Source organism: Bacillus rossius, chromosome 7, assembly GCF_032445375.1.
Source record: "Bacillus rossius redtenbacheri isolate Brsri chromosome 7, Brsri_v3, whole genome shotgun sequence".
NCBI classification, from domain to species: Eukaryota; Metazoa; Arthropoda; class Insecta; order Phasmatodea; family Bacillidae; genus Bacillus; species Bacillus rossius.
The window spans coordinates 52,470,226-52,497,403 of NC_086335.1; the positions used below are offsets into that span (position 1 = coordinate 52,470,226).

A 27,178-nucleotide genomic window follows, 5' to 3' on the forward strand; every position below is an offset into this window, starting at 1 on the left:
AACTAATAATTCACTAGTTTTATAAATTTGAAGACAAACATTTTAGAGTAATGTTAGCCTTATAATGATTACAGCCCCCCCCTCCCCCAACCGAATAAATGAGTTAGGCTAAAATATATAATTTTGAACTAGATCCAAAAATATGTGTCTTATATAAAAATAGTATCTGGTTGACTGGAGTATGCTTTTTTGGAAGAAAAAAATTAAATTACTTACTAAGTTCATCAGAATTGTGTATAGCTGATTTTATATTTTAAACATTTTTGTTTCAAGTGTGACTGCAAAATAAAACTGTGTTCAAACAAAATTAATGCAGGTTTAGATAAACTTTATAAGTACCGATACCGGAAGTGGTTATTCGCTTGTAAGGACAGTTGGGTTGTGGTTATTTTGTTGACATGGTTGGGAGTTTGTTATTAGGGCAAAGGCATTAATTATGTTTAAGATGGACGTGGATGGACACTTGGACCCAGTGGAGACTCTTATCATAGAGTCACGATGTCGACCGTTTGGGGCAAAATTAATTTCCCCTAGTTTGACCTATCACAAGGGCCTGGCCCGCCATCAGTGTCAGGTTTGCTGTCGTTCATTACCTGGTAATCACACGAGGACTCTCCAGACGTTCCTCATGCCTCAGTCTGCAAGAAGCTCACCACGTGTTAAAAAAATATGTAGTGTGGTTTGATAAACATTTTGTTTTTTACACGACACTTATACACGTCTAGCAAGACCTAATTACTAATTAAAATTAACACAAAGCCCTGCGGCAGGCCGTGTAAATATCGGAGGCATCCAGGTCACGTCGTGTGGCGGAGAAATTCCAATCCAGTGATTGGAAGCTGACTGTGGGGAGATGGCATCTGTTGGTCGGATGCAGCGGTCTGGGGCTAGTGGCAAGATGTTGTACTTATTTTAATACTTACAAACAATATTACCAAACATACACACAAGAGCAATATTACAAGTAATAAATTACCCTGGAATTCTAAATTAAACATAATTGAATAAAAATCATAAAAAAACTGTAACATATTAAATTTAAATAGTGCAATCCATAAATTAATAATTATGAGTCATGTTATTAAATATGCAATATATAATTAAACATAAAAACCCTCAAGAATACATTACAGAAAAGAATGCCTTAATTACACATTGCTGACAATTGTGCACTCCTACAGTCACGGCTTGGTGGGCGGTTCAGACATGAATACGTTGGCGGCCGGAGTGACGGAGGATGATGGAGGGATACATCGGGCTCACAGGAGGGCATAGCCCTTGGTCAATGTCAATATAAGTCCCTTTCTTCCGAAACATACAAAGTATAGTAGTGATTTAAATAAATGCAGGAGGTGAAGTTTACTCTCTTTGAAACAAAGTGAATAGTTTAAATAATTTTGCACTTGGAAAGAACTTATGCTTTTGTTTCAAAAATGATATGGAACACACTATTGTAGTGTAATTATGATTTTTTTTAAATAATTCAGGAAATAGCAGAAAAAAATTTTGGTTAGGAGATGCTACTTTCAGCTGTTAAAACTGACAAGTTTATTATTATTATTATTATTATTATTATTATTATTATTATTATTACTATTATTTTTAATGATAAAATTAGGTACTGATGAATTAATGTGTAGATTTATAGTTAAAATATTTATATAGTGACTGACACATGTTATTCTTTTTATAATAGAAGTTTTAGATTGTTTACGAAAATATAAAAGTAAAGAGGTAAAATGAAAACTGGATCATTTTTATGTTTATAATGCAACATATGAAGGTATGTTGAAGTTATGTAAGTGTATATTATTAGTTTTTCTATGGTTAAGGTGGCATACCCTCTTACATTAAGTATAGACATTTATCTAGATTTTGAAGAATAAATTCTACATAAATATTTCAAATATCATTATTTAAAATATATCAATATCAAATAAAAATTGAACTATGCCTACATTAAAAATTTAATTGTTATTTGTATTTTAGTCATTTAACAAAAATATTTTGTTACACATATATGTTTTTAATATTATTCAGACAAATGTAAGCACTCCTTAAATATTCAATCCACAAAAACCCAGAAAATAATTGTGATACTAAAATAGTTTAGTTTTAAAGAAAGCTTGAACTTGGATAATTGTGAACATACCAGTATTTAGTAATTTTTTTTTGTTAGTATTGAACATATGTTACTATTTTTATTAGTTACAGTATGTAATTCGGAAATGTTTTGAAAGTCAAATGAATTCAAAAAATTTCTTTTTAGGCTACACTTATGTTCTTTCTTGAAGTTAAAATTTTTAGTATTACAGTACATCAATATATTTTCAGTATAAATTAGTGATTCAAATAATCTCAGTAATATTTGTATGTTTCTTGCCCTCACGATTATTCCCATGCAGTGTGGTCTGTGTTTTTTGTATTTGCTATTTCAGAGGCATTTAGGATAACCCAGATTTCTATTAACCTGAGTTTGGTTAACTGGGAATTGGAATTTACTATCTATAACATACAGCTTATTAATACTTAATACACCTTCGTTGAATAAGCTTAGAGATTTATATTGAACCATATAAACTTTGTGGTTTATTTTTAAACTCCTGCAATTTACAAGTTATATTTTTCTACTGAACTATACCTTAGTTATGATAGTACTATATGGAATAGATTATTAAAGATGCAGGTGGCAAGAGTAATGAAGAGGAGAAGGGGAAGGCAGACACATACGAAGATCGGAGAACTGCTGCCAACGTATGGATGAATTACCAGAGGAGAAGTTAAAGATTAATAATTCACCTGTGAATAGTGTAACAGAATTCTAAATATTTTACTGTACTAACAATGATTCAATTAATATTCCCTAAGAGTGTAAAACCCTAATCTTGGAGAAATGGTGAGCCTTAATTTAATAAATTTGTTACTTGAAACAAATTAGTGTAATGTAAAAAAGTGTAATTCTAATGTCGACAATTTCTTGCTACTAAATGTACCTCACACTCAAATTCAAGAATAGATATTTAAATAAGTAGAAAACAAAAGCAAGTACCTAATACTATTTTATTTTTTCAACTGTTCAGTAATATTTTCTTTTCTTGAAATAAATTTACTATATTACAGTGTATGAAAAAAAAATCTTTTCATGGGGCAAAAGTATCATTCAGTTGATCTTAAAACTACCAAGTAAAGTGAATAATGTTGTAGTGCATCGCTTTAGCATAAAATTGAACAAAACAATTTTATTTTTTTTTCTTCTTTCAAATGAATTGTTAGCTAGCAGACTTTGTAATTATTAACTGTTACCAAATTATTATGCTATCTGCATTCACTGATGTTAGAAATGTTATTTCACTGAATAGTGCTGTAAATCACCTTTTATCTCCTTGTATGTGTTAACATGGTTGGCTGGTTTAGAAAAGAAGCAGTTAACCACACTGAGTATGAGATCAGTCATAAGATATGTCATTATTGTGCCTGCCAACTCACAATGTTGGCAATTGTGTTTTTTTTAAATAAAAAAAACATGCAGTCGTGAAAGACGTATTCCAATTTGGGTGTGCACGGCGAAGAAGTAACTGACCATTAAAATGTCAACACTGTGTGTGGTGCGGTGGATAACCACACAACTGTTATGTAACACATATTTGCAGTGCCCATGCAGTAGTTACTGCTTAGCCCACAGGCATGTATAACGCAGCCATCATACCAGTGGTGGAGGGGGTTGGTGAAAAGAAGAATCACCCGCCTGTTCCAAATATAAGTTTTTTTTTTTATTTTTAAAACTAAAATGGCATCAAATCTTATTTAAGAAATGTTTAAAACACATTCTTTTAGGGATATTAATAAATTATCTTGGCTTTCAGGGTTGAGCAGCGTTAAAGTTCTGCATAGCATCATCAGTTAATTTTTCGAAATGATGGTACATCAATCATTTCAATGTGGCTGAACCCTGAAAGCCAAGATAGTTCATTAGACAGTAGCCACAAAACCCTGCATTCTACTTTTAAGGGCAGTGGCGGACATATTGGATATATCTCCTTTCTCTGAAGGTTTGAAATAATATATGAAATATCAGTGTACACCTGGAATCACAAACCTAAATGAAGTGATGCATGTTAGAATTCACCTATTCTCTTATTGTTGACATATGTTTTTTGACATGAATTTTCAACAGGAATATGATTGTCTTTAACCTCGGGTTGGGTGTCACTTCGGCTTATGATTTGATACCACTTAAAACTTGTAAACTGAAAGTTAAAGAGTTGAAGTAAATACATGTTAGTAGATCAGACTTTGCTCTTGGTGATCGCGTATGACTCACCCAGTTAACATTTGCAGTGATGGCGTATTGAGCGTTGGTATGGAGCGTCGAATTGAAGTCAGTGAGAGCTGTACCTTCGAAAGTAATAAAACTATTTGCGTGATTTAAACTTAAAGTGACTCCTGAGTGAGCACTGAGTGGTGCTAGTTGAGTGGGATAACTATACAGTTACTAACTTTGGTTTTGGAGTCATTAATCACAAAATGCCTAAGTGAAAATTGGTTATCTTGGAGAAAAGAATGAAAAAAACAAGCAAAATCACCCGAGCAGAAGCGATTAAAAATATAAAGTTGTGTCATAGGTATCGAATGAGTAAAAAGTAGCCAGAAGAAATGAGCCAGTAGGCCTAAAGGTGCCCCTGAATGAGGCATGAAATGTTTACTCGAGCAAGCCTCAGCCGTCTACCTCGCGAGAAGCGATAGGGAATAGAGAAAATTGTTTTTAAATTATTAAATTATTTTTTTTTATTTCATACACATCATTCGTCTTCAGCACGATGGAAATTCATGAAACAAACCCCTGGTAGCTGTACCAAGAATTTTTCAGTACATATATTTTTATTTTATTTTTTTTCCAACCCCCCCCCTTCCCGAAATAAATTCCTGTGTCCACCGCTGTTTGAAGGATATGACTGTACACCGTCTTGAACGCATGCAGGAAGTATTCGCAGAGCTGCTGCTGTCGTACTGACGGGTGCGTGTCTGGTTGCAGCGCGCGCCAAGGGCTACGCGACGGAGCGCCAGGCGTGCGGCATCTGCGGCCTCAGCTTCAGCCGGATGTACCTGAAGACCCACGTCAGGGACATGCACATGCTACTGCCGCCCGTCGAGTGCCACCACTGCCACAAGCTGTTCCGCTCCAAGAACAGCCTGAAGATGCACAACTACCGCTTCCACCGGGCGTGCCGGACGTAGGGACCCCGCTGGTATCGCTCACCGACCAAAGCTTTGTCTAAGTCATCTCGTTGCCACAAGTACCGTTATTTTCCTATTCCAGTGCTCGTGTGTTGCTAACTACAGTAGAGTCTTGATTAACCGAGGTTCCATACTGTTACCATTTCCTTTTTGTTTGAGGACCTAGAAAACTGGACATGTCAACTGTTGTTGAAAGCCTGAAAAATATTAACTTCAAAGATGCCATTTACTGGTCAATTAAGTGATTTGAAAGAATCCACACCAAAGAACACCTGAATGAACTTCAACCGGAGAAATGGGCCAACTGAAAAACATGATTAATTTCTTATTTCCATATTATCTGAGGTTTTGCTTCTATGAGGTTTAGAGATTTGGGTAAGAAAATTTCTAGAGAAAATATTTTCTGGAAAAATATAACCACACATTTTCTAGAATTTTTTTTTCTTATTCCAACATAGATGTACATAATTTAAGCTAAATTGATGTAATAATGTAATAATGTTATCTATCTATGCCATAGTATATATGTGTGTATAGAGCTCAGTATTCATTCTCTATTACAAACTTTTATACCACTTAAAAAATTTTGCATTGCCATTATATTACAGTTAAGTTAAAAAAAAAAAAACTTTGAAGCTAAAAAGTATGTATAAAAAAACTGTGTATTAAGCTTGTATGGACAGGACATTTTTTTTCTTTCTTTACCACCTAATGGCCCTTTTTTTTTATTTGATTATGTTTGTATAAAATGTTTCATAAAATGTACATAGGTGTTTCTGTACAAGTATCTAACTCATTAGAAAAATTTCCAGTTCTGCAGAAAATTTTCAGGTAAATTACCAGAAAATTTCCCAACAATACTTTTCCGGAAAACTAACATCTTTAAAGAGGTTTTCCCGGTCCACATTAACTGGGTTAATCGAGACTCTACTATATATTAATTTAAATGGACTTATTCCATTGTCTTACATGAGTGAAAGAAACAACTAAAAGCTTGGGTGTTTCTTGAATGCTTAGCCCTGTGCCATTTTTATTTTGTCCTTTGATTTGTTATTAATGTGTGTTGTCCTGTTTGACATTTATTTGTTTTCTCATGTTAGGAAATAAAACCATATTTTAAAATTTAAATTAGAGGTAATGTGTTTACAGGAAATTTCCTTCCCAGAGTGAAATAAAAGTTCGTACATTTATATGAAAATTGCCAGTTCTTGATTTTCATTTGCAGTTTACAAGTATGATATGTCAGATTTCCAGTGCTACTTACAATTGCTTTCTGGGGAGATTTTTAAATGTTAGTTTGTTAGATTTTATTGGGTTCAAATAATGAGTTACCTATGATGACTGAAATGTATTTTTGTTATGTCTACTGAATTTATTTCTTTAATATTGACTGCTGCAGTATGGTTTTAATGTGACAATTATTGTTATCAAAGAAAATTTTTGAGTTGAATATTGTATTTTAATACCTACTTTGATATAGCTTTTAGTTAATATATTTTTTGATTTCCCTTAAGTGTGTAAAGTACATTTGTGTATATAAATCCCATTTAGGTCTTTATTTATTTATTTATTTATTTACTTTAAATAACTACTATGTATCAATTAAATGGAGTATCTATTGATGATAATAAAATACTAAGAATGCTTTATTGTTGATTTATTTTCCAGCATTTCTTATTCATCTTCCCCCATCATGCCACTCTTTCAGGGCTTAATAATGGTGTAGTCACTAAAATCAGTAAACACTCTATCTTCATAATATTACACCTGGACCTCAACAGACTAAACAGTGTTTGAATTAATATAAAGTATATATATATTTTTTCTAACTTTTATTGGTTTAATTGAACGAAACTAGTTTTATTATTAGTGTCTGCAATTATTAAGTAGAAATATAGTTTTTATTAAGATTTTTAGAGTCATATTTAGGTTTAATCATGATGTTCGTTTTTGAGAAGATAATGATTTTATTTAGTCATAGAATTCTCATCAAAGGATTGAAAATCTATTGTCAAATTGTTGTCTAAGCAAATTAAAATCTCTGTGGTGGACAAATGTTCAAGACAAATTGTCGAGTGGAAAAAATTGCACTATACACTGATTGTTTGAGCCAAGTATGTAGAGTATTTGAAAATGTTTGTCTGGGTTACATAATTGTCCAGAGCCGCATATACCAAGAGTCTACATTTCACATAAAAATAAAACAAAAAGTTGATTTATAGTGATTGATTGTAACAGTGGAGTACCTTTACACACATACATATTAATAATACGAGCGATAAATCTTAGCTCTGAAATAATATTCCAATATTCTAAATTGTTAAATTTATATTTATGTATATAAACAAACGTGTACTTGCCATGTTGGCACTTAAGCAGGGGAAGCAATTTTATTCTTCCGAAAGTTTTCTGTTTCTGTTATAAAAACTTACAACTACGTAAAACTATATTTGTCAGACAAAAATGTAATAATGATTCTCATAATGGCCCTTTTTTTTATCGCCGGTATGAAGATCCTGTGAAAATGGCTCTCGACCACAAGGAACACCAGTTTCCCGTGTCGCCTGCTCGCTGACTCCGGGGTTTGCTTCCAGATGGGCGCGGGACGTCGCGACGCTCGCGGCTCGTGCTGTGCGGCCAGTGCGGCCTGAGCTACCACGCGTACTCCATGTACAACCACATCCGCGACAAGCACCAGCCCAGCGACCCGGTGGAGTGCCGGTTCTGCTTCAAGATCTTCAAGACCAAGAACAGCCTGCGGTCGCACATGTCGCTGCGGCACAGGCACGAGGCCAGGAGCAACAGCCTGGATGACGTCTGGCCGAGCGGCTCCGAGACGAGCCTCTGAGACGAGCCTCTGAGACGAGCCTCTGAGCACCTGAGCGACAGCCTGGATGACGTCTGGCCGAGCGGCTCCGAGACGAGCCTCTGAGACGAGCCTCTGAGCACCTGAGCGACAGCCTGGATGACGTCTGGCCGAGCGGCTCCGAGACGAGCCTCTGAGCGCCTCTGTGACATCACTTACTTTCTACCAGCCAGTGGCGCCCTTGCAAGGGGACAAAGAGGGAACGCTAAAGCCCCTCCCAAACATACTACACTATCTAACTTTTTACGATACATATAATCATTTACATTATTACCATTTTGGTACACTTGAGCAGGGCTTTCTGTGATCCATTAAGTCCTTCGGTAATCCATCCATCTCCCTACAAGTCGAGCAATTCACAATGATCAGCACGTCTTCATAATATTTTTTTTTCACTTGGATGCGGCCAACTGACTAGCAGAACTTAACATTTTTGAGAATATTTCTCTAGTGAAGGTTTATTAGTTTCCCAACCGTGCATGCTGAGCAATTATAAATCATTAAACTAATGTTTTTGCCCTAATATTTCAGTCTATTCGTCAACTGGGTTTATGGGTTAATGATACATGATTTACTAAACTTTAAATTTGTGAGTCATGGTGTAACCTACATTCTAGTCGACATCATTCTTTAGGGCTATTAAAAAATAAATGTTTTATTAAGTTATATGTTTTATAAAAATTATATATTACTATGTATTATAATTAGAGTTTTAGATTATTACTGCATAAAATATTTAAAAAAGTTTAGTTAAAATAAACAAAATAAAATGGTATCTTAGGAAATGGCAAAGTGTGACTGAAAGAGTCAAATATAGTATTGCATTACCATACATTATTTTTACTCCTTTTGTGTCTGTCAATTTTTCTTTCAAATTCCAAACTTTAAACCTTGTTCAAATGAAAGTTAAAAATATAATATTGATTCAGCTAAACAAATAAAGAAACTAATGCCTTTTAGACATTTTTTGAGGTTATAATTTAATCCAGCCATCCTTTGAAACGTAAAAATTAAAGATTGATAAAATTTTGACATACGGATTGATGGAATGTTCTGGGCCATCTGAATGGTTGCATGTCACGTGATCGACGGACGGATGCAACAGATCATTGTGAGCCCTGTTTTATGTCAATGTGTGCAACCTTTCATTTTTATTTTATTGTTATGATATCTACAATCATAACAAAAACTATTAAAGATAGGCAGTTTTGACAGCCTCTCAAGTATTTATGTTTTTTTTACAACTTAAATAATATTTAAAATTACAAATGCAGATGTGTTCTGCTTTGCAAGATGTAAACATGCTTAGGTGTAAAAATTTCTTTTTTCTTCACATAATTCATTTGTTTTCACCTAGAACTGATAGTGATGGTGAACTGCATATGCAGAGAAATGTGTAATAAATATTTTTTCTGTAATCATACTATGTGAATGATGACATACTCGATGATATTGCTGGCAGCTAATTAACCTGTGGGTACGGAGAGTTTCTTGCCTGCGTATACATACGTGAGCTCTGGTATGGGAAGTAGGGATAGGCAAAAGGAAATTGTCATTTGAACCCTGACCTCAAACAAACATACAAATATTCTCTTTCCAAACAAATGGTCCAAAAGTCAAGGAGAAAATCATCCCAGAACTCTGCCCCAAGTCATTAAATTTTTTTTCCGAGTAATGATGTTAGTTGTCATGAAGGTTTTTGTGGCCATGTATTTTTTTTGTTGTAATTGAGTGCAAGCTTAATTTATTTTTGGTATCAAAGTAAAATTCATCTCACAAAAAGTGCAGTCATGGTGCTATTGAGGTGGGATGTGTATGTCATCCCTAAACCTGACATAACGTGTGGCAACGATAGATTGCACAGTTTGAAAACTGCGAGTACCATCATGAAACCAGCCAGGTGACATTCAGTAACAGCCCTCTAGCCATATAAAATGTGGTTTGCGGTTGGGAGGGGGGGAGGTTTGATTCGGCTAAGAACTGAACCCTTGTCTACCTTTGTGGCAGACGAATGAGTGACCGAATTACGCACTACAACGCTCTTCACACCTTTGTGTTAACATTAGAGTTGTTCCAGGGGTGAAGGGTGTGCTTCGAAATAAGAGAACCAACATTTTAAATATCAGGGATTTTTGTACCGGTAAATGCTGTTCGAGTTTTAAGATACATAACTTTATTTGTTGACTGGTATCCAATTTAAAATGATAAAAAATATGAGTTTGCCAAAGTGTTATTGCTGCAATCAAAATGTGTGTGTGCTTATTTATGTACGTATGTGTGTGTGTGTGTATATATGTATATATATGAGTCTGAATTCAACCAAAGAACTTCAGCTGAAGATTCATTACGTAAAAATAAGCTGTAAACATACATATGGCATTTGGTTTAAATTGCTTCCCAAGACTGGTATACACCTTTGAAGTTGCAGCTGAACGGGTAGATTTTTGAAAATAATAAAAAAAAAAAACTATTGATGATGAAATGCCTTTTCGTCTGTGTAATGTCTAATTGAACAAAGTTCTACAAACACTGCAATTCTTGTTGCTGAAGTAAAATTATTTAATTGAAATAATTTGGTCTCACACCCTTATTTCCTATTAATTTAGGTTATGCGGAGGAATAATGTGGTTTTAAAGGATGATTATTAATCTACATGTCAAAAGTAACGACGTTGTTGTGCTACTATTTACCCACAGTTTTCACAAGAAACTAAAATAAATTTTAGAACAAAATACTTTCATGGCTGGCAGATGTGCAACACTCACAACACTCCTTTTGAAAATAGCTGCCTTAAATCAGGGACACTGATTGTTAAGTGATGTACAGAAATTAAGGTATTTCCAGAAAATCATTGAACTAATAATTAATCAAAACATCTGCAGATGTAACTTAAAGCACATAAACATGAATGCAGAACAAACCATACATGTCAACAAACTCCACTAGAGAAAAATGTAATGGTACTTTTATTTGTGAGGAAATTTCTTGTCGTAAAACATTACTTTTTCAAGTACACAAGTGCAACTACAAGGTTACATAGGTAAATGCTGGTAGAAATTGTTGGAATAATTTTTCTATCGTGAGTGTAATTTTAAATGAGTTTAGAAAAAAAATATATTGTATTTTTATAATTTTGCAAATGTATCGTAGAGAATTAAAAATAAAGTTCAAGCACATAAAAATATGAACCTCTGGGTGCCATGTTGGTAACATATTTTTTCTGTGAGTCAAAACTATTATGTTAAACTTTTGAATGTCACGCAAATGAAAAATGTTTTACTGTTTAGTTAATATTAATGTATGTTTCAAAATGATTATTTAAAATGCTTATACTTGGCATAAAACGTAAATAAAAGCATGAAATATTATTGTTGTGGAATTATTATCATCATCATCATCAGATTCCACATATGTACTTCAATGTTTTGAATGTTAGAATATTTATTCTTCATGAATGTAATATGTAATTTGAGTTCCCTAAATTATACTTTTGGTAATGTGTGATACCTTTTCTGTGTCTTTGCAGAAGGGGGCAGATTGAACTTCCCCTCTCCCCCTGCCCCCTCCTTTACACACCTGCGGGTAACCGCAGACATGACTATGGCTGCTCCCAGCGACGTAGCTGGAGGAGGAGTCTTACGTTCAACCACAGTAGGGAGGATGTATGAGGGGGGACCAGCAGTCATTCCCTCTGTCTCGCATTTACTCGGAAATTTATTCAAAGTTAGCAAAGAATATGTAGATATAGAACTCTCTTTGTATGCCACATGTGTTGGGATGGGGGGGTGTGATGTAGTGTTAATCGTCAACTTTAATGTAAGTTGTGAAGCTTCAGTTCACAATTCCACAAGCACTGCAGCGTAGAGAGAGAAGTAATAAGACAGTGAGTACCTGTTACAATCCAAATTTGGCCGTACACATTTTCGTTTTCAATGGGTTTTTTTTTCAGCTTGGACAAAATAAGTTTTAAAGTTAGGCTTCAAAACCCTTTGTTGAACTTTTGCCTTGGAATAATGGAATTTAAATTGTTTAGTTCTACAAATAATATTTTTATAGAGTGTTAAATTTGTACGAGCTTATAAATAAATAAATATCGTATGCACGAGTAAAAGAAACTGTTAATATATTTAACATAAAATGGCACGGTAAAAAATTTCAAAGATATGGCACCATCAAGATTTCGTTCATCCCAAACCTTGTAGTTACCATCGTAGTGCTCCTAAACCGAGTGATGCTGGGATTGGTAGCGAACCACTAATCCTCGTTGTGTGGCCGTGCGGCCCTAGCGAACACAACCATGATGATGTTCCTCTGAACACAAGTCTCGAGTGTCGGGATGTTTGTTTTCCTTCTTACAAGTTTTTAGGTCTCGCAGAAATTATTTTGTGAAATATTTACTAAAATCTTGAAGAACCAACAGTTTTTTTTTTCTTTTTTTTTTAAAGTACTGTTGCTAGCAAATGTTACTGTTCTATTAGTCTTTGCTGGAACCAGTATTTGAGTCATAAAACGCAATTAATTGAGCAGTGAGAAATACTTAACTAAAAGTGTTCTTGGTCAATAATTACAATAGTTATTAGCTATTAAATTATTTGACTACTGTGTGCCTGTTACCAGTGGTGGTGGCATGCTGGCTTACCGCCTCGGCTGACCGAATGTTCTCCCCCGCCCGCAGGTTCAGAGGGGTCCTTCGAGCTGTGCAGCAGCTGCCGCAAGTTCTTCCCCCGGGACGAGCTGGAGGAGCACATGCAGACCCACCCCTTCGCCTGCGACTTCTGCCACAAGATGTTCCGGTCCAAGAACAGCCTCTACGTGCACAAGTACCGACACCACAAGGGCCTGGGCAAGCTGCGGTCCTCGCGCAAGCTCGTCCCGGCTCCCGACGACGTGTGACGCTCCTGGACCTGTAGTTGAACACCAATCTCCGAGTGCATCATTTAGTATCTCACTTTGTTGTGGCCTCTGTATATTAAAATGTCATGATTTTGAACGTTGTACACTAACGTACAGCTATGTCCTTACGTACATTATTTATAATGTTTACTTCTACACAGTATGTTTGAGACTGCTACTGCAACAATGCTATAAATTTTTTGTTTACACCCAGTTGCCCGGCAACTCATCGGTCATGTATGGACATGAAGTATTGTTACCCATAACATTTAATGTATATTTATGTAGAAAGTTATTTTTTTTTTTTTGAAGTAAGTCCGAATGCAATCGCACAGTAATCAAAAAATAATCACAGCCGTAGTATGGGCTCTGCAGAAGTTACTTATCGACCATCCTGCCCTCACTTGCCTGAAGGCCGGCAAGATGTTCGGGAGTGGACTGGCACTCTGGCACCTGCTATTGCAGGAGTACGACCTCAAGATATGTCACGTTAAAGGGTCAGACAACGCCGCAGTCGACCGTCTCAGCAGAATGCCAGATCTCCACTTAGATGTCTTGACACAGCACCTAAAGTTAATTTGTGTCATTGAACATGCAGTAAGATCCAGTGCGTCAGATAAACGTTGAGTTCGACGGAGCAACAAATTATTTTGTGGAAAATAGTGTTGTGAGATTTTGTGTGTAGAAAAACAACGCCATATTAGGTATTAGGAAGTGCATCGCTACCCAGGTAACCTGCGGCCACAAACTAATATTGTGTTGACTTAAGGTGTCTGGATTCAAATGACACTATTATCTTCAAAATCAATACAGTTTAAGTGTGTAAATTATGACATGAAAAAGTGGCTAGCTAGTACTCATCACCACCAGAGGTCCGAGTCGCAGATTTGCATGTCATAAGCTGAGATAAGCCAGTTGAAAACTTTGAAATACATTCAAAAATAATTCTAAAACATTCAACCCTGAAAAACCTGTATTGACAGTAATAGGTGAGTGCGTATATTATCCATGTACACTGTTCAAATAACTTCTGATTTAATAGATATTTAACTATCTGTGTCGTGTGTAATTTTCCTGATATTTTCAAAATATCTATATTAATTAAACAGTGTGTGTATCATTATAATTTAACTTAACATTTTATTTTAACTAATTATTTTTTTCTTATTGTTGCCATTTTACGTTGCATTGTTTATTGTGCGTTTGTGTGTGTCTATGCTATTTAGTGCTACTAGTCCTTATGTTTTATTTATAATAAAAATGCATCACATATCATTTTAGATTTTATACATTGTATCGTAGTGAACCGCAGAAGGGTTGCCCCTGCATATGGGTCACACCCTTAATTTTGAGCTATAAATTCTAACATTTTCGCGGTAAGGGTCGCCCTCGAATATGAGTCGCGCCCTAAATCTATCTCCAGTAGAATACAAGTGAAGTCTTTATGGTCTGTGTCTCAGCTTATTGCTGTGTGGCACTGATGTCCTTCGTCTTTCCCCTCTTCAACCGTTATGGGCCTTCCTCCCCTAATATTTTAGCACTAGCACTATCTAACAAACAATACAAAGGAAAAGAATACTTTTATTTAAACCCATGTATCCCTCCCCTCTTTCCCCCCCACGTCTATTTTTTTTATCCGTCCCCCTCCCCAAGAGAAAAAAGACCACAGGCTATTTCCTTGTCAGTTTATTTAGTCAGTTTCTTCAATAAAAACAGGCACGCAGTTTTGTCATGAATGAAGTGTTGCAGTAGAAAGTGTAGGAAATCTCACGCAAAGCCGATGGGCACAGTTGCGTCACAAAAACCTTTCGAGGTGGAAACATGATTGAGTACGGTGCCAGTTCATGGAGAGGGAGGGAAAACCATGATCACTGCTGTTTGGCCACACCCACTCACACACACGCACCCCTTCCTTCTCTCTGGCTGGTTTATTTTTAGATTCCCCCTCTTGCCGATCACCACAGCCAGGTGGCAGACAGCCACGTCACTTACCGGCACCGGCTGGGTAGCCGCACGACAGGCAGCATTTGTGGCTTAATGACGCAGTTCGTTTACACTTACACACACTGCTCAGCTATTTTAACTAACAATTTATATTTACTCGTGACATATTTATTAAAACCAAACACAGGCTAGTTATTTAAAAACATAACCAACCACAAAAGTGCAATGTTAATTTTTTTTTTACCCAAAATGGAAAACTTGTTTGTGGGTTGCAGTACATTTTACTAAACAAAAAATAAAAAATCAGCATAAAGTCTGCGACCCATACGCGGGTAAATACAGTATTATTAATTGTATCGTTTAGCCTGCTCCCAGTAAATATAACATTTAAGTATACTATGAAACAACAATTCAATTACTTAATGGAAACAAATCATTACTTATTTTATATTTGGTTCCTAATTTTGTATTTTCTTTCTCATTAGTTTTGTTTCAGTAATATGTTGTAGCTGACTAACACATGTTTGATAATTTCTAATATATTAAAGGTATTGAATTAATCTATGTCATTAAATAATGCGTATAATTAGTATTTACATTTTATGTCTCCGTGTTTCATGTTTGATTATGTAAATACTATTCATTGATTGGATTATTTATTCAAGTTATTATTATTATTGATGTGTAACCATCTTAGCTCTCGGTATACTGCATTTAGGTGGGAGTAATTTTGTGAAATGGAACGGAAGTGGATTTGAACGGTAATGTGTAAACACCGTGCTGCCATCTGTGGAAGTCTCAGAAATCTCAGAAATATGGTGGATTTACGTTATTCGTTCATTAAATACTTTTGTGAACTTTGCAGAATTTACACCGCGCATAGGTATTAAAAAATAAAACTTTTAATAGTACAACTATCCTTTAATACTTTATGTAATAATTATAGTCATAAAAATAAATAACTTAAAAAATTTGCATTACAATAATTATGACAATCCATAGTTAACATTGAAATGTATAGACAGCACAGCATTCGTCATATTGTAGAGTCATAATTAATTGTTAACCTACATATATTTGATGCCATGTTGAATAAAAGAATTTTCTCATGAAATTTTTACTGTTAAATCTTAAACATTGAATCAGCTCAATAAGGTTAAAGTTTGTAGAAAGTATTAACTGACTGATTTTTGTTGTTTAAGCAAATACTGATGTTAGCATGACCTGGAGCAAATTGTAATTAATTAGTCCCACGGTGGGAAAGCTAAGTGAGGGCCTGCTCATAGGGCAGTTTCGTACTGAAAATGGTCACCACCATATGGAAAGGGGGCACGGATGCGGCTGAGACCTCTGTCAGGTTGTGACGCAGTCCGAGTGGGAGCAAGATTCGGACCCTCTGTGTGTTAGTGTTGAGTACCACTTGCCACGACCTGGCCTGCTCTAAGCATCGGGCACACTATAGTAATGAACGCAGTGGGCTCTTAGGGCATCCCACACGCCGCTCTGCCGTAGGTGTTAACACGTGGACAAACAAAAAACAAGGACGCAATTTATCTCGCATGTCCAGATTTATTTAGAACTTACATGCTCTCGTACACGTATTTTCTTAAGCGGGTAAAAAAACCCAAAAGCAGGAATCTGTTTAAGTTGTGGTGTGGCCACACAGAGACATTTTGTAACCAACCGGTGATCAAAGACTCGTAAAATTATTATAGTATTTTTAATGTAGCTATACTAACCCAGCCAACCGTCCACAATATTTTAAAGTATTTTTTACATCGCTAATGTAACCAATTAATTGTTCGTTACAAAGTGATTCAAAACACTACTTTAAATGAAATGTCAAAGAAAAAATATTTTCTTAATTCAATGATATTTGGACAAACAGCCAACGAACAGAAAATATAAACATTATTTCCCTACAACTGCAATACGCTATCATATTAACTTCTTTTATTATAAAACAGTACCGTTGATTTAAGTTCTCCAAAATAAACATACGACCAGTGTGGGTAAATAATAAATGGCGGTGACAGCGTCAATGCACAGATATTGAAATTTGAGCTAAAAACTGGGATTTTTAAGAAACTAGTAGGAATTTGTTAACGCTGTAAATACAAGAGTGTCTCTAGTGTTGGAAAATGGTATTTTCGTAATTTTATTTTTTACTTTGCGGAAATAACTTTTTTGGTTCAAAATGAGTGGCAGAAATCAGGATGTTTGTTTTATGGCTTTCATTTGAACATGCTGAGAATCAAAATATCTAATGTAATTAAAAAACTGGGTTTAAACCAAAAAAACCTGGTTCAAACCAATGAAACCAAATTGTTTGGTTTCTTAAAAAAAACTGTTTTTTTTTCCAACCCTAAATTTTAAAACTTGAGATTACGTTTTACTATGACTATTTTAGTTTATCAAATATATTCCGGGGTAGTTTTACTATCATAAAGTTTCATTTGACACACCAATATGTTTAGTAGGTACCCTAATGTTTACGAGTTTATTTTGCTTCTAGTGGGTCCGCTATCTTTGGATCACATTTCTTTTTATCGGCTTCCATTACATTTTCACAAAATTAATCCTACTAAATGCTGTACGCCAAGAACTAAGATGTTTACACATCAAAAATCTCAGTAGTAATTGTATCTATGGCACATAAGGCATATGTTTCAGCTGTTATAACATTTAATTTGATTTAATGTGATATGCTTTTTAAATAACCTTACCTGTATGCTGAAATTGAATAGCTATGTCAATAAATGTCTTCATTGTCATTTTATTTGTACATATCATTAGTTTAGTTTACCAATAGAAAACCTAAGTAATAATTTTATAAGAACTGCTACGCTAATAGTATTTACAAATAGTAGTCACTATTGCAGTTTATCTGATTGCCATAGGCTAATGTCATATATTTTAATATATTCTTAGATCATAAGTTGGTGAATGATGTAAAGAAATTATGTGATCATGTGATACCATTAATTATGTATTTTTTCCCTCCAATATTTTGTCCATTACATAAACTACCACTTATGAAGTATTAGTATACTATTTTTATTTATATTGCATGTTGATTTTTGTGATCTGTGATTTATTTTGGCATGTACTTGTGGCAAAATTATTTTAATTTATGCAAGAAAACACTGTTTTTGACATGTAACCACAGGTTGTGCGAAGTCATGAAATCAGGAAGGAAATAAAGCAGTTAAAATATTGATTACATATTACATTATGATATTAGATATATTTTAAATTTGATCAAAGTTTTATATTCTAGGCTCGGCCTCAAACACAGTATTGGGTATCGTATTTTATTGTCATTCTAGTATTTTAAGGTCTATTTCTATGAATTTATCATCATAATTCTTTTACATACTTAAGTGATTTTTAACGGCTGGCAAATAACATTTAAAATATCTGCAAAAAAATTCATGACCAAACAATAAATTTAAAAAAAAAAAACATTGGTGTAAACTGTACATGAATAGCTCTTTAATAATGACAAGAAACCGAACCAACCATCTTGAGACACAGCCTTAGTTGTTTCTTGCGATGCTTATGAACGTACTACTTGCAAACTAGAATTGAATATTGCTGACTTGAGTGAAGTATATTTAGAAAAGGTAATGTTTTTTGTTACTTAGAATAATGTCCCTAAACAGCTGTTTTGGATGAGCTTTGTTTCAAATCCTTAAATTTGACGTATCCCTGGTGTCACGGCTGCTAATCGACTGGAGGGACGGGGCGAGCGGTAAGGCTCCAGTCCGAGCGTCACGGGACCGCTGAGACGGAGCCCCGTGCACGGGCGTGGGTGCTTCCAGGCGGGGCGAGGTGGAGACCCGGCCAGTGCTCCGTGTGCCGGTTCTGCGGGACGCTGCTCCCCGTCAAGTCCCTGGCCGCCCACGTCCGCCGCAAGCACATGCCGCTCGTGCCGGTGCAGTGCCGCTTCTGCTGCAAGATGTTCAAGTCCAAGGACAGCTTGCGTGTCCACACGTCCGTCTACCACCGGGGGCTCAAGCAGTGGGGCGGGCCCTCCTCCCGAGGTACGTCCGCCTTGCTACAACGTGGCGTTCCCAAGGTGGGATGCAGTGGCGTAGCCAGGATTTGTGTATGGGGGGTGTTAAGAAACATGCCGCCCCCCCTCCTCCCGTATTAAAGCCGTGGGTTCGGGGGTCCTCCCCCGGGAAAATTCGGATTTTAAGGTGTAAAATAGTGCTATTTTAGCAGTTTTCGGTAGTTAAATTTAAATATTGTAATGGTAAAAATTTTATTAATTTTAATATGAAATTTGTTTGAGTGATGAATAAGAAATTAATTAAAGATTAGTGCTAAGGGGGGGGGGGGGTTTGAACCCCTAAAACCCCCCCCCCCTGGCTACGCCCCTGGTTGGATGTGTCCCCCTTTCCCCCCTGAAATCTATTATTCCTACCAACAAAAAGAAAGAATCTGAAAGCAAGCAGAAGGCAAAAAGGCACTACCCCTCCTTCCTTCTCTCAGAAATAAAATCTGCATCAGATTGTAACAGAGTGTTGGTTGTGTACATCAATGCTATATTTGCTGAAGAAAATGTGACCTGGTGCATACAAAGTGAATATTTCCTGTGTGTTCATTATCTCTGGTGGATGCACTTCGTTCAATACAAGGTGTCATTTTGTTTTTGGTAGGTGTTTCAGCAAGCATTCAGACTTTCAACAGATTAATGTTGTCGTTATAACAATGGTTAAAATAATGATAAAAATGATAAACAATAATTTGGTGCTTCATGAATCTGAGTTTGTTTGGTTTATTACCTCACCGTGTTCAGATGCTAAAGTCTGAATTTATGTTCGAATTACCTATTAAGAACATGACACTTTATCTAGAACAATGTATGCCACAAAATGAGCAAAAATATTACCTGCCATATTATTTTCACTCTAGATATAAGATTTTTGAGCCAGCCAGTAAAGCTCTTAAAGGGATTGTAAAAATAAAGGCTACCGATGAAAAGTATGTGAATTATATTTGATATTAAGTAATTATCTGGATGTTGAAAGTATAATACAAAATATAATGAGCATTTAAGCTTTTTTTTTTTTTTGCTGCTAATTTTGATATATTTGAGTAATTGAAATAAGAATATAATTTTTCTTAAAAATTTATTTTCACAATTTTTAATTCTTGATGCTTTAATCAGCCATTTTTTTTTCAGGTGCTCCGCCATTTTGATATTTTCCACAGCATGGGGTAATACTAGTTTTTATTTTCTATCTCTTGTTTCTTCCTTTATTAAAAAGTTGTTACTATCAGTGATGAAAATTCTATTATAATAATAAAATTAATTAAATGCTTAAAAAAAGGTTAAAATATCTGCTGCAAGTAGGGGAAAATATAGGGGGGAAATAGGTCACATCTTATCTACTAGATATCTTAAATAATTATGTGTAAAGTACATACCTTATTCACAAAAGTATTCACTAATTTAACAGTTTAAAAATATTGCACAGTAAATATTCAGTTATAATCAAGTTACCTTACAGATAGGTAGCAATTTTTTTTTTTCAAAAATAAAATTGTGTTTACTTGGTTTTCAGTTATAAAAACTATCTGCAAAGGAATTTATTAAAAAATTTCAAAGCTAAGCAGGTTCTTAATACTTTTTGTAGCTCTAGTTTATTTTGTGCATACATATTTTTTTTTCAATTATCTACTGTAACACTTTTTGATGTGTAAAAATCTTAGCTGTCTGTATACTGCATTTGGTAGGTGAAATTCCGTGAATGGAACGGAAGTCGATTGGAACGGAAATTTTGTAAACACGGTGCTGCCATCAGTGGAAGTTTCATAAATCTTGAAAAGATGGCGGACTCGCGTGATTCATCCATATATAATGCTTTCGTGAACATTGCAGAATTTACACCATGCATAGATATTAAAAAATAAAACTTATAATAGTACAACTATCCTTTAATACTTTATGTAATAATTTATAGTTATAAAAATAAATTACAACTGAAAGTATACGCATTACCATTTGACAATGTATTAAGTTAACATTAAAATTTAAAGATAGCACAGCGTTCATCATACTGTGGAGACACAACAAATTGTTAGCGTACATATATTCGACACCATGTCAAATAAAAGTATTTCTTGATGAAATTTGTACTGTTAAATCTTAAATGATAAATCAGCTCAATAAGTTTAAGGCTTGTCTGTAGGAAATATTTATAGAATGATTTCTGTCATTTACGTATACTTAGTGTTATGTGTTTTAAAATAGTTCAGGTTAATTTTTTAATGTATATATTGGACTACAACTTTTAATTTAGAAAAAAACCTAAAACGTAGTGCCACATTTGTAATACTTTATAAGAAAAAAACAAAATGTTTAAAATCTTTTACGCCATGTTTTTTAAAAACACAATTTTCTTGGATAATAAATTGTAGGTATTTTTGAGTTACAATTATATTTTGTTATGACTATTCAAGTTTACAAATTGTATTTCAGGATAGTTTCACTAACATAAAATTTACTTTGGCTCACCAGTTCATTAGTACATGTTTGTGAGAATTAATATATACGGGTGGATGCTGTCACTTGTGGGTATGCCATCTTGAAGACTTTGGCTCGTGGCAATAGCAATTTCTGCATGCATGCGAATTGGACTTTTAACCTGTTAAAAATTTCTGTTGTGTAATGTGCACTCATGTCATTGCATTTCTGGTGCATACTCAAATTTCACCCTCTACATGCCTAACGACATTTAACCTCAAAAATGCAGGCGAAGGGGAAATGTCACAGGTTCAGCGTTGAAGCATATTCATACAACGTGTTCGGTACCTGTGTTGTTTGGCTATCTCTTAAAAAAACAACTAGTACCATCCTGTTAAACAGAATTATAGTTAGGTTTTGAAAAAGGAAAAAGTTTTACTGTTTTTGTTTAAAATTAATACTTTTCGTATATTTATCACTCTGCATTATTTTAAAGAATTCTAAGTTAAATTTTGTATCCAAGTTTTGTACTATAAGTTATTTGCAACATGAGACACATGAATTTGCTCGTTACTGAGGTTAAAGGTTTACACATCACTGGTGTGTACTAAAGACTTGCTCACATTTTTTTTTTTTAATTCATAGTTGGAAGACATTTTGTCATGATTTAAATTTTATTTGCTGCAAGATACTAACTAGTGCACTTAACAAAATGACCTCAAATGTGGAAGACTACCAGAAGAACATTACAATAGTACGAAAATTGAATGTAAAAATTGTGCAAATGTGTTCACTCTTTCCTTGTTTTGTGTTTGTGAGTGATGTGTTTTTGTGAGCAGTGCAGTACAGATGGTGTTAGCCATCACATTGCTAACGTTCAAGGGGCTTGAAACAATAATGTCTTTGCTGCTGCAAGCACTCACACTGTGCAGTGGCAGAAAGTGACCATGCCGACAAGATCTTGAGACAAAAAGTATGGTGTTATGTCTCCGGTGTTTGAAAGTGATATTTCTCTGTGCAGCTACTAGGAACAGGGTTCGGAGGCACACGAGCAAGATAAAATACTTCCGTTATCTACTTTTGTCCACGGAACCAGGGGCTGGTTATGCACGCATTACGGCAAGGGTACTGCGTGAAGCCACTTTCGGTTTAGCTGACAATCTGCAACAAGTTTCTGGGACACCCAAAACATTGGCTGGCATAGGTGTTCGCATTGTGGAAACAGTTTTAAAAAAACTTTATTTTTTGAAAGTGAACTGTGTTTAAAGACAGGAATTCTGATTCATACTTACTAACCGTCACCATACGTGATCAAGCTGTATTTTCGCAATGTTTTGGGTGTGAGGTAAAAAAGTGATATTACTAAGTCATAACATACCATTGCATGACAGTTTCTAACTCCAGTCATAGATCCATACCATCTATTCTTGAGCAGCCTTCCTACTCGTCCCATCTCATTTCATTCATTCTTCTGGCCATCCACAACAAAGGTTCTCTCACGGTCTCTGGAGGCAATTACAGGGATATATCACATACTTCCCCTGAAATATGAAGTAAATTTAAAAAAAATATGACATAAATTTATTATTACTATTTAAAAAATTTATAGCTATTCATGTTTATAAGGTTTCATTTATGGTATTATAAGTATTAAACTTCTCTCAGCAAAAAAATATGGTTATAAATATAAATTCACATAAGCCAAAATAAATTAGTGTGTAAACTTTTCCATGGAACATACATTATTAGTCAACATTTAGATCCAATTCTCTAGAGAGTAATAAGGGAAGAGTGAGGACCTGATGTTTGCAGACAAGTCCACCATGAATCATGGTCTCATAAGACATGTTACTTCGAACAGCACTATGGTGACATAATTGGGTACACTCTTAGCTGTTAACTGCCTTGAAGATGGCAAACAAACAGTCAATGCGTTCTGCAACTTTTCTATGGCTCAAGCCCACAAACCAAAGAACATTTATGGGAATGCTACAAATAATGATGCCCTTTTTAATAGAAAAAAAATTTCTTTCTAGTAATATTATGTTTTAAATTTACTTTTAAATATCTTTTTTAATAAATTCTTGTTGCAGTAATTTATAATAAATATATATGTGTATGATTTATTAATATTGAGATTTGTTTCCTTTAAGTTCTGGTTTATTTCACTTATAAAACATTAGTGTGGTTTGATATTTAAGTACAATATCATAGTTGTATTATTTTTTTAAATACAAAAATAAATAGCAACATTTAAACTTTATGTGTTCATCAAGATTGTAAAAGATAGAAAATTTATTTTTCAGTATTATGTATTTTATATTGTTTTGTAGCTTTCTAGGCATAAACAAAGTATATTTTCAATATTTGTTTCCTTAAAATAATTTAAATTTGAGTTTATTTATATGGATGTGTACATTTTCAAATGTAGTCTTCAAGACATCAAATTTGTTAAAAAATTTCCTTTGAATCTGTTGGCGATTACATTAGGTAAAGAGATTAATCATTTTACCACTGAAAACTTTGTGCTTGCATTTCCAAGTTTCTCTAGGTACTAATGTAGAAAGTACAAATGTGTTGTATTATCAAAGAGTGTTGTGGAGTGTTAATTAAGTATGTGATTGTTTTTTTACAAGTATAATAAATTAATAAGCACATTTTACTTTAATCAAAATATTGTATTTATGAGAAATCAGTTTTGGTAAAGCTTAAAGACTAAACATATTTCCTGTGCTGATATTTCAAACTGTATTGTAAATGTAAATATTAAATTATTGGTGAAATACTGTGTTTCATTGGAGTTTTGTCTTATCTTGAGGTTAAAGTAGTATTATTTATTAATTACAGTATATTTAATTTACAGAAATATTATCAGAAGACAATACTTTACAAAATGTTATATTTTATAAAGTGTAAGTGTAAAATAATATTGAAAAACATTATCTTCATAATTTTTCAATTTGAAATTTAATTTATTAATACTATCATAATCATGAATATTTAACACCACAAAATCTTTGTTATGCCTGGGCATAGCCAGCACAAAATCTGCACATACCTATCAATGAACCCATATACTTAAATGTTAAGCTCAAGTAACGATAAATAAATGTATATCTTTACATCTCTAGAATAACACCATTTAAATAATCTGGCTTCCACGGTGGGGTCCTAAGGACTTTGACATCAAGTACGTGACATGTATTTAAAACCCCAGGTTTGAGTGGTGATGTATAGGGAAGATGGGAACACTCTTAGAAACCTGGTGCCTACCAGAACGTCCGGCACATTTCTCACTTTGTAAATAGTAGTTCTGTGAGGGTGGCTTTGACTACTCTTTTGAAATGTACTGAGCTTGAGGTAGATCGGTGACATGGAAGTATACTATTTATGTGCTGATACATTCTATGTACATCATCAGTTCCAACCCTTGTGGATGTTACATCAGAAATTTAAATAATTGTCATGCTGTGCAGTTATTGTACCAGGTATCGAAGCAAGGATAAATACCTATTGCAAACTAATTCTCGCCAATGCCTCTTTGTGGGTGTGAGTGACCAGTGTTTAAAGTAGATCTACCCCTATAAGCTGTGAGGGTTGCTGTGAAACTTCCACTTTTCCTTATTTGTTTGTTGGCCTGACCTGAAATTGTAACATTGAGGAATGGTGAACACAGGCACCTTTTATAATTTTTATGAGAGGATATATACTCTAAATAATTAAATTTTATGTAATTACGAAAATCTTGTGTATGACAGTATTTAATGTCATCCAAAGGTCTTAGCCCTGTTATGCATGTCATTACCAGTACTGTTTGTTGCAATTTTTTTATTTTTCTAATTTTGTTTGTAATTTCTGGTCTAGTGGATACGAGACCCAAGAGGAAGCGCGGTTACGTGGAGTGCCAGTACTGCGGCAAGCTGATCCACAGCGCTGGGATATCCACCCACGTGGAAGACAAGCACATGCCCTGTGAACCCGTGCCGTGCCAATTCTGCCCCAGCGTCTGCAGAACTAGGAACAGCCTGAGGGCCCACCTGAGCGTCTATCACCGCGGCATGAACTCCCAGTAGCTCGGCCGCCAGGACGTCTCCACGTTGCCGTCATGCACATCTCCCGCCGGATTTCTTCCAGCAGGCATGCATGTGATGATTCCCAAGAAAAAAATTCACATTCAAAGAAGGTAGTTTTGCAGTTGGTTTACAAACGGTCAGAATTTTGTATATACTGTCATAATTCAATGCATTACGTGTAGTGTAGAATTTTTATATGTAAACTCATTGATACTCATAGTTTATATGTATAATATAAATGCAATATGAAAACAAACTTGATAACTACCCATTACAAAATCTCAACATGTCAAAGACCTGGGAATTTTACTTGATCAAAAACTATTTATTCATCTTCAAATTCAAAACCTTATCTCGGTAACTAACAAAATACTTATTTAAAAAATATAAAAATATAAAATATAAAATTCCTTTATTTAATAGCCGTAACCCACCTTTTTTGTGCACACTCTTAAATTCAAAAAATAATATTATATATAGACTTGTAAACAATTTCAATATGTATGTTAATCACTTACAACCTACCTGAGAGAGAAAAAACTTGTTAAAAAAATTATTTTTTTGGCATCCAAAGATTAATCATCTTTATGCTCTAATGTTTTTTCCCTAATTAAATTTAATACTAGATATATTAATATAAAATTTTATCAATCTATGGATACTAACTGTAACTATCTACATAATATTATATGTTCTGTACTTACCTTAGTTACATGTAGTATATTCCATGGTGTTGTAATGCATTATATTTCCTTTTGTATTATCTTTTACTTTATGTTTTAATTATTCACACTAGGTATAACTTCAGATTGTGTGTCTGTTGTATGTGTCAATGTTTTAATTCATCTTGTTTTGTATTTGTTAATTGTAATTTTTTTGTGTTTGTTTTAATGTATGGTGGCTACCACCCTGACTCATCGCTGTTGGTAGTCATCTCACAAAATTAATAAATAAAAAAAATAAAAATTAATATGATTTTTGAAACTACTGAAATGAATTACTTATTTGTATTCTATGTCATGTATGGAAATAGTGTTATGTTATGACTGTTTACTTTTATCTGCTTGTATAACAAATCACATTTGCACCACAACTTTCAACACTAAATAAAGAAAGACAATGAGATTACCACATGCAACAAGAAACTTATGTGAATTACCAAAGTGCTTTCTTTAATGTAATATTTTAGGAATAGATCAAATTAAGTGATTGAATTATTCTAAATTCATTAAATTCATGTTTACTTGTTCAAAATATTTCAATAAAGTCTTTAAATGTTGTTAAACAAGAAACTACATGTGATTTGCTTTCAGCCATTTAGACGAAAACAGAATTTGCATATATTTATCACGCTTGGCATTATTTTAACATTTCTACATTAAAATTTGTGCCGGTGTCTTAGATTATAAGTGTATTTAGAACACAAGAACACTTGAATTTGCTTGTTATCGAGGGTAGAGTACTCATTAATAGTTATCGTTGTTAGTACTGAAAGACTCACTCACTTTTTTTTTTCTCTTTGCTCTTGACCAAACCTTAAATATTTAACACATTAAACGAGCAATACTTGTGTGTGTGTGTGTTTGTCTATACATTGGCATCTCGGAAACGGCTCCAATGATTTGGATGAAATTTTTCAATTTGATAACTTAATGCTTTTCAAGTTTATCTATATAGGTGTCTTCCATG

General features: G+C 34.3%; 1 protein-coding gene across 18 annotated transcripts in view; it reads left to right on the forward strand.

The window, feature by feature from the left end:
• The window catches only part of LOC134534020 (protein abrupt-like), a 354,312-nt gene that overhangs the window by 202,887 nt on the left and 124,247 nt on the right, over positions 1-27,178 (forward strand). Inside the window, exons 6-7 of one of the 18 annotated variants that reach the window (XM_063371935.1) lie at positions 18,763-18,984; positions 20,133-20,258. The exons of 14 other annotated variants lie outside the window; for them this stretch is intronic. In XM_063371935.1, the coding sequence (XP_063228005.1) occupies positions 18,763-18,984; positions 20,133-20,149 (239 nt within the window). In that variant the 3' untranslated portion in view covers positions 20,150-20,258. Of the gene's footprint in view, positions 1-5,032; positions 6,882-12,776; positions 13,010-18,762; positions 18,985-20,132; positions 20,259-25,280; positions 25,604-27,178 lie in introns of those variants that run through there. 3 more of the 18 variants (XM_063371945.1, XM_063371942.1, XM_063371950.1) reach the window with 3 other exon arrangements.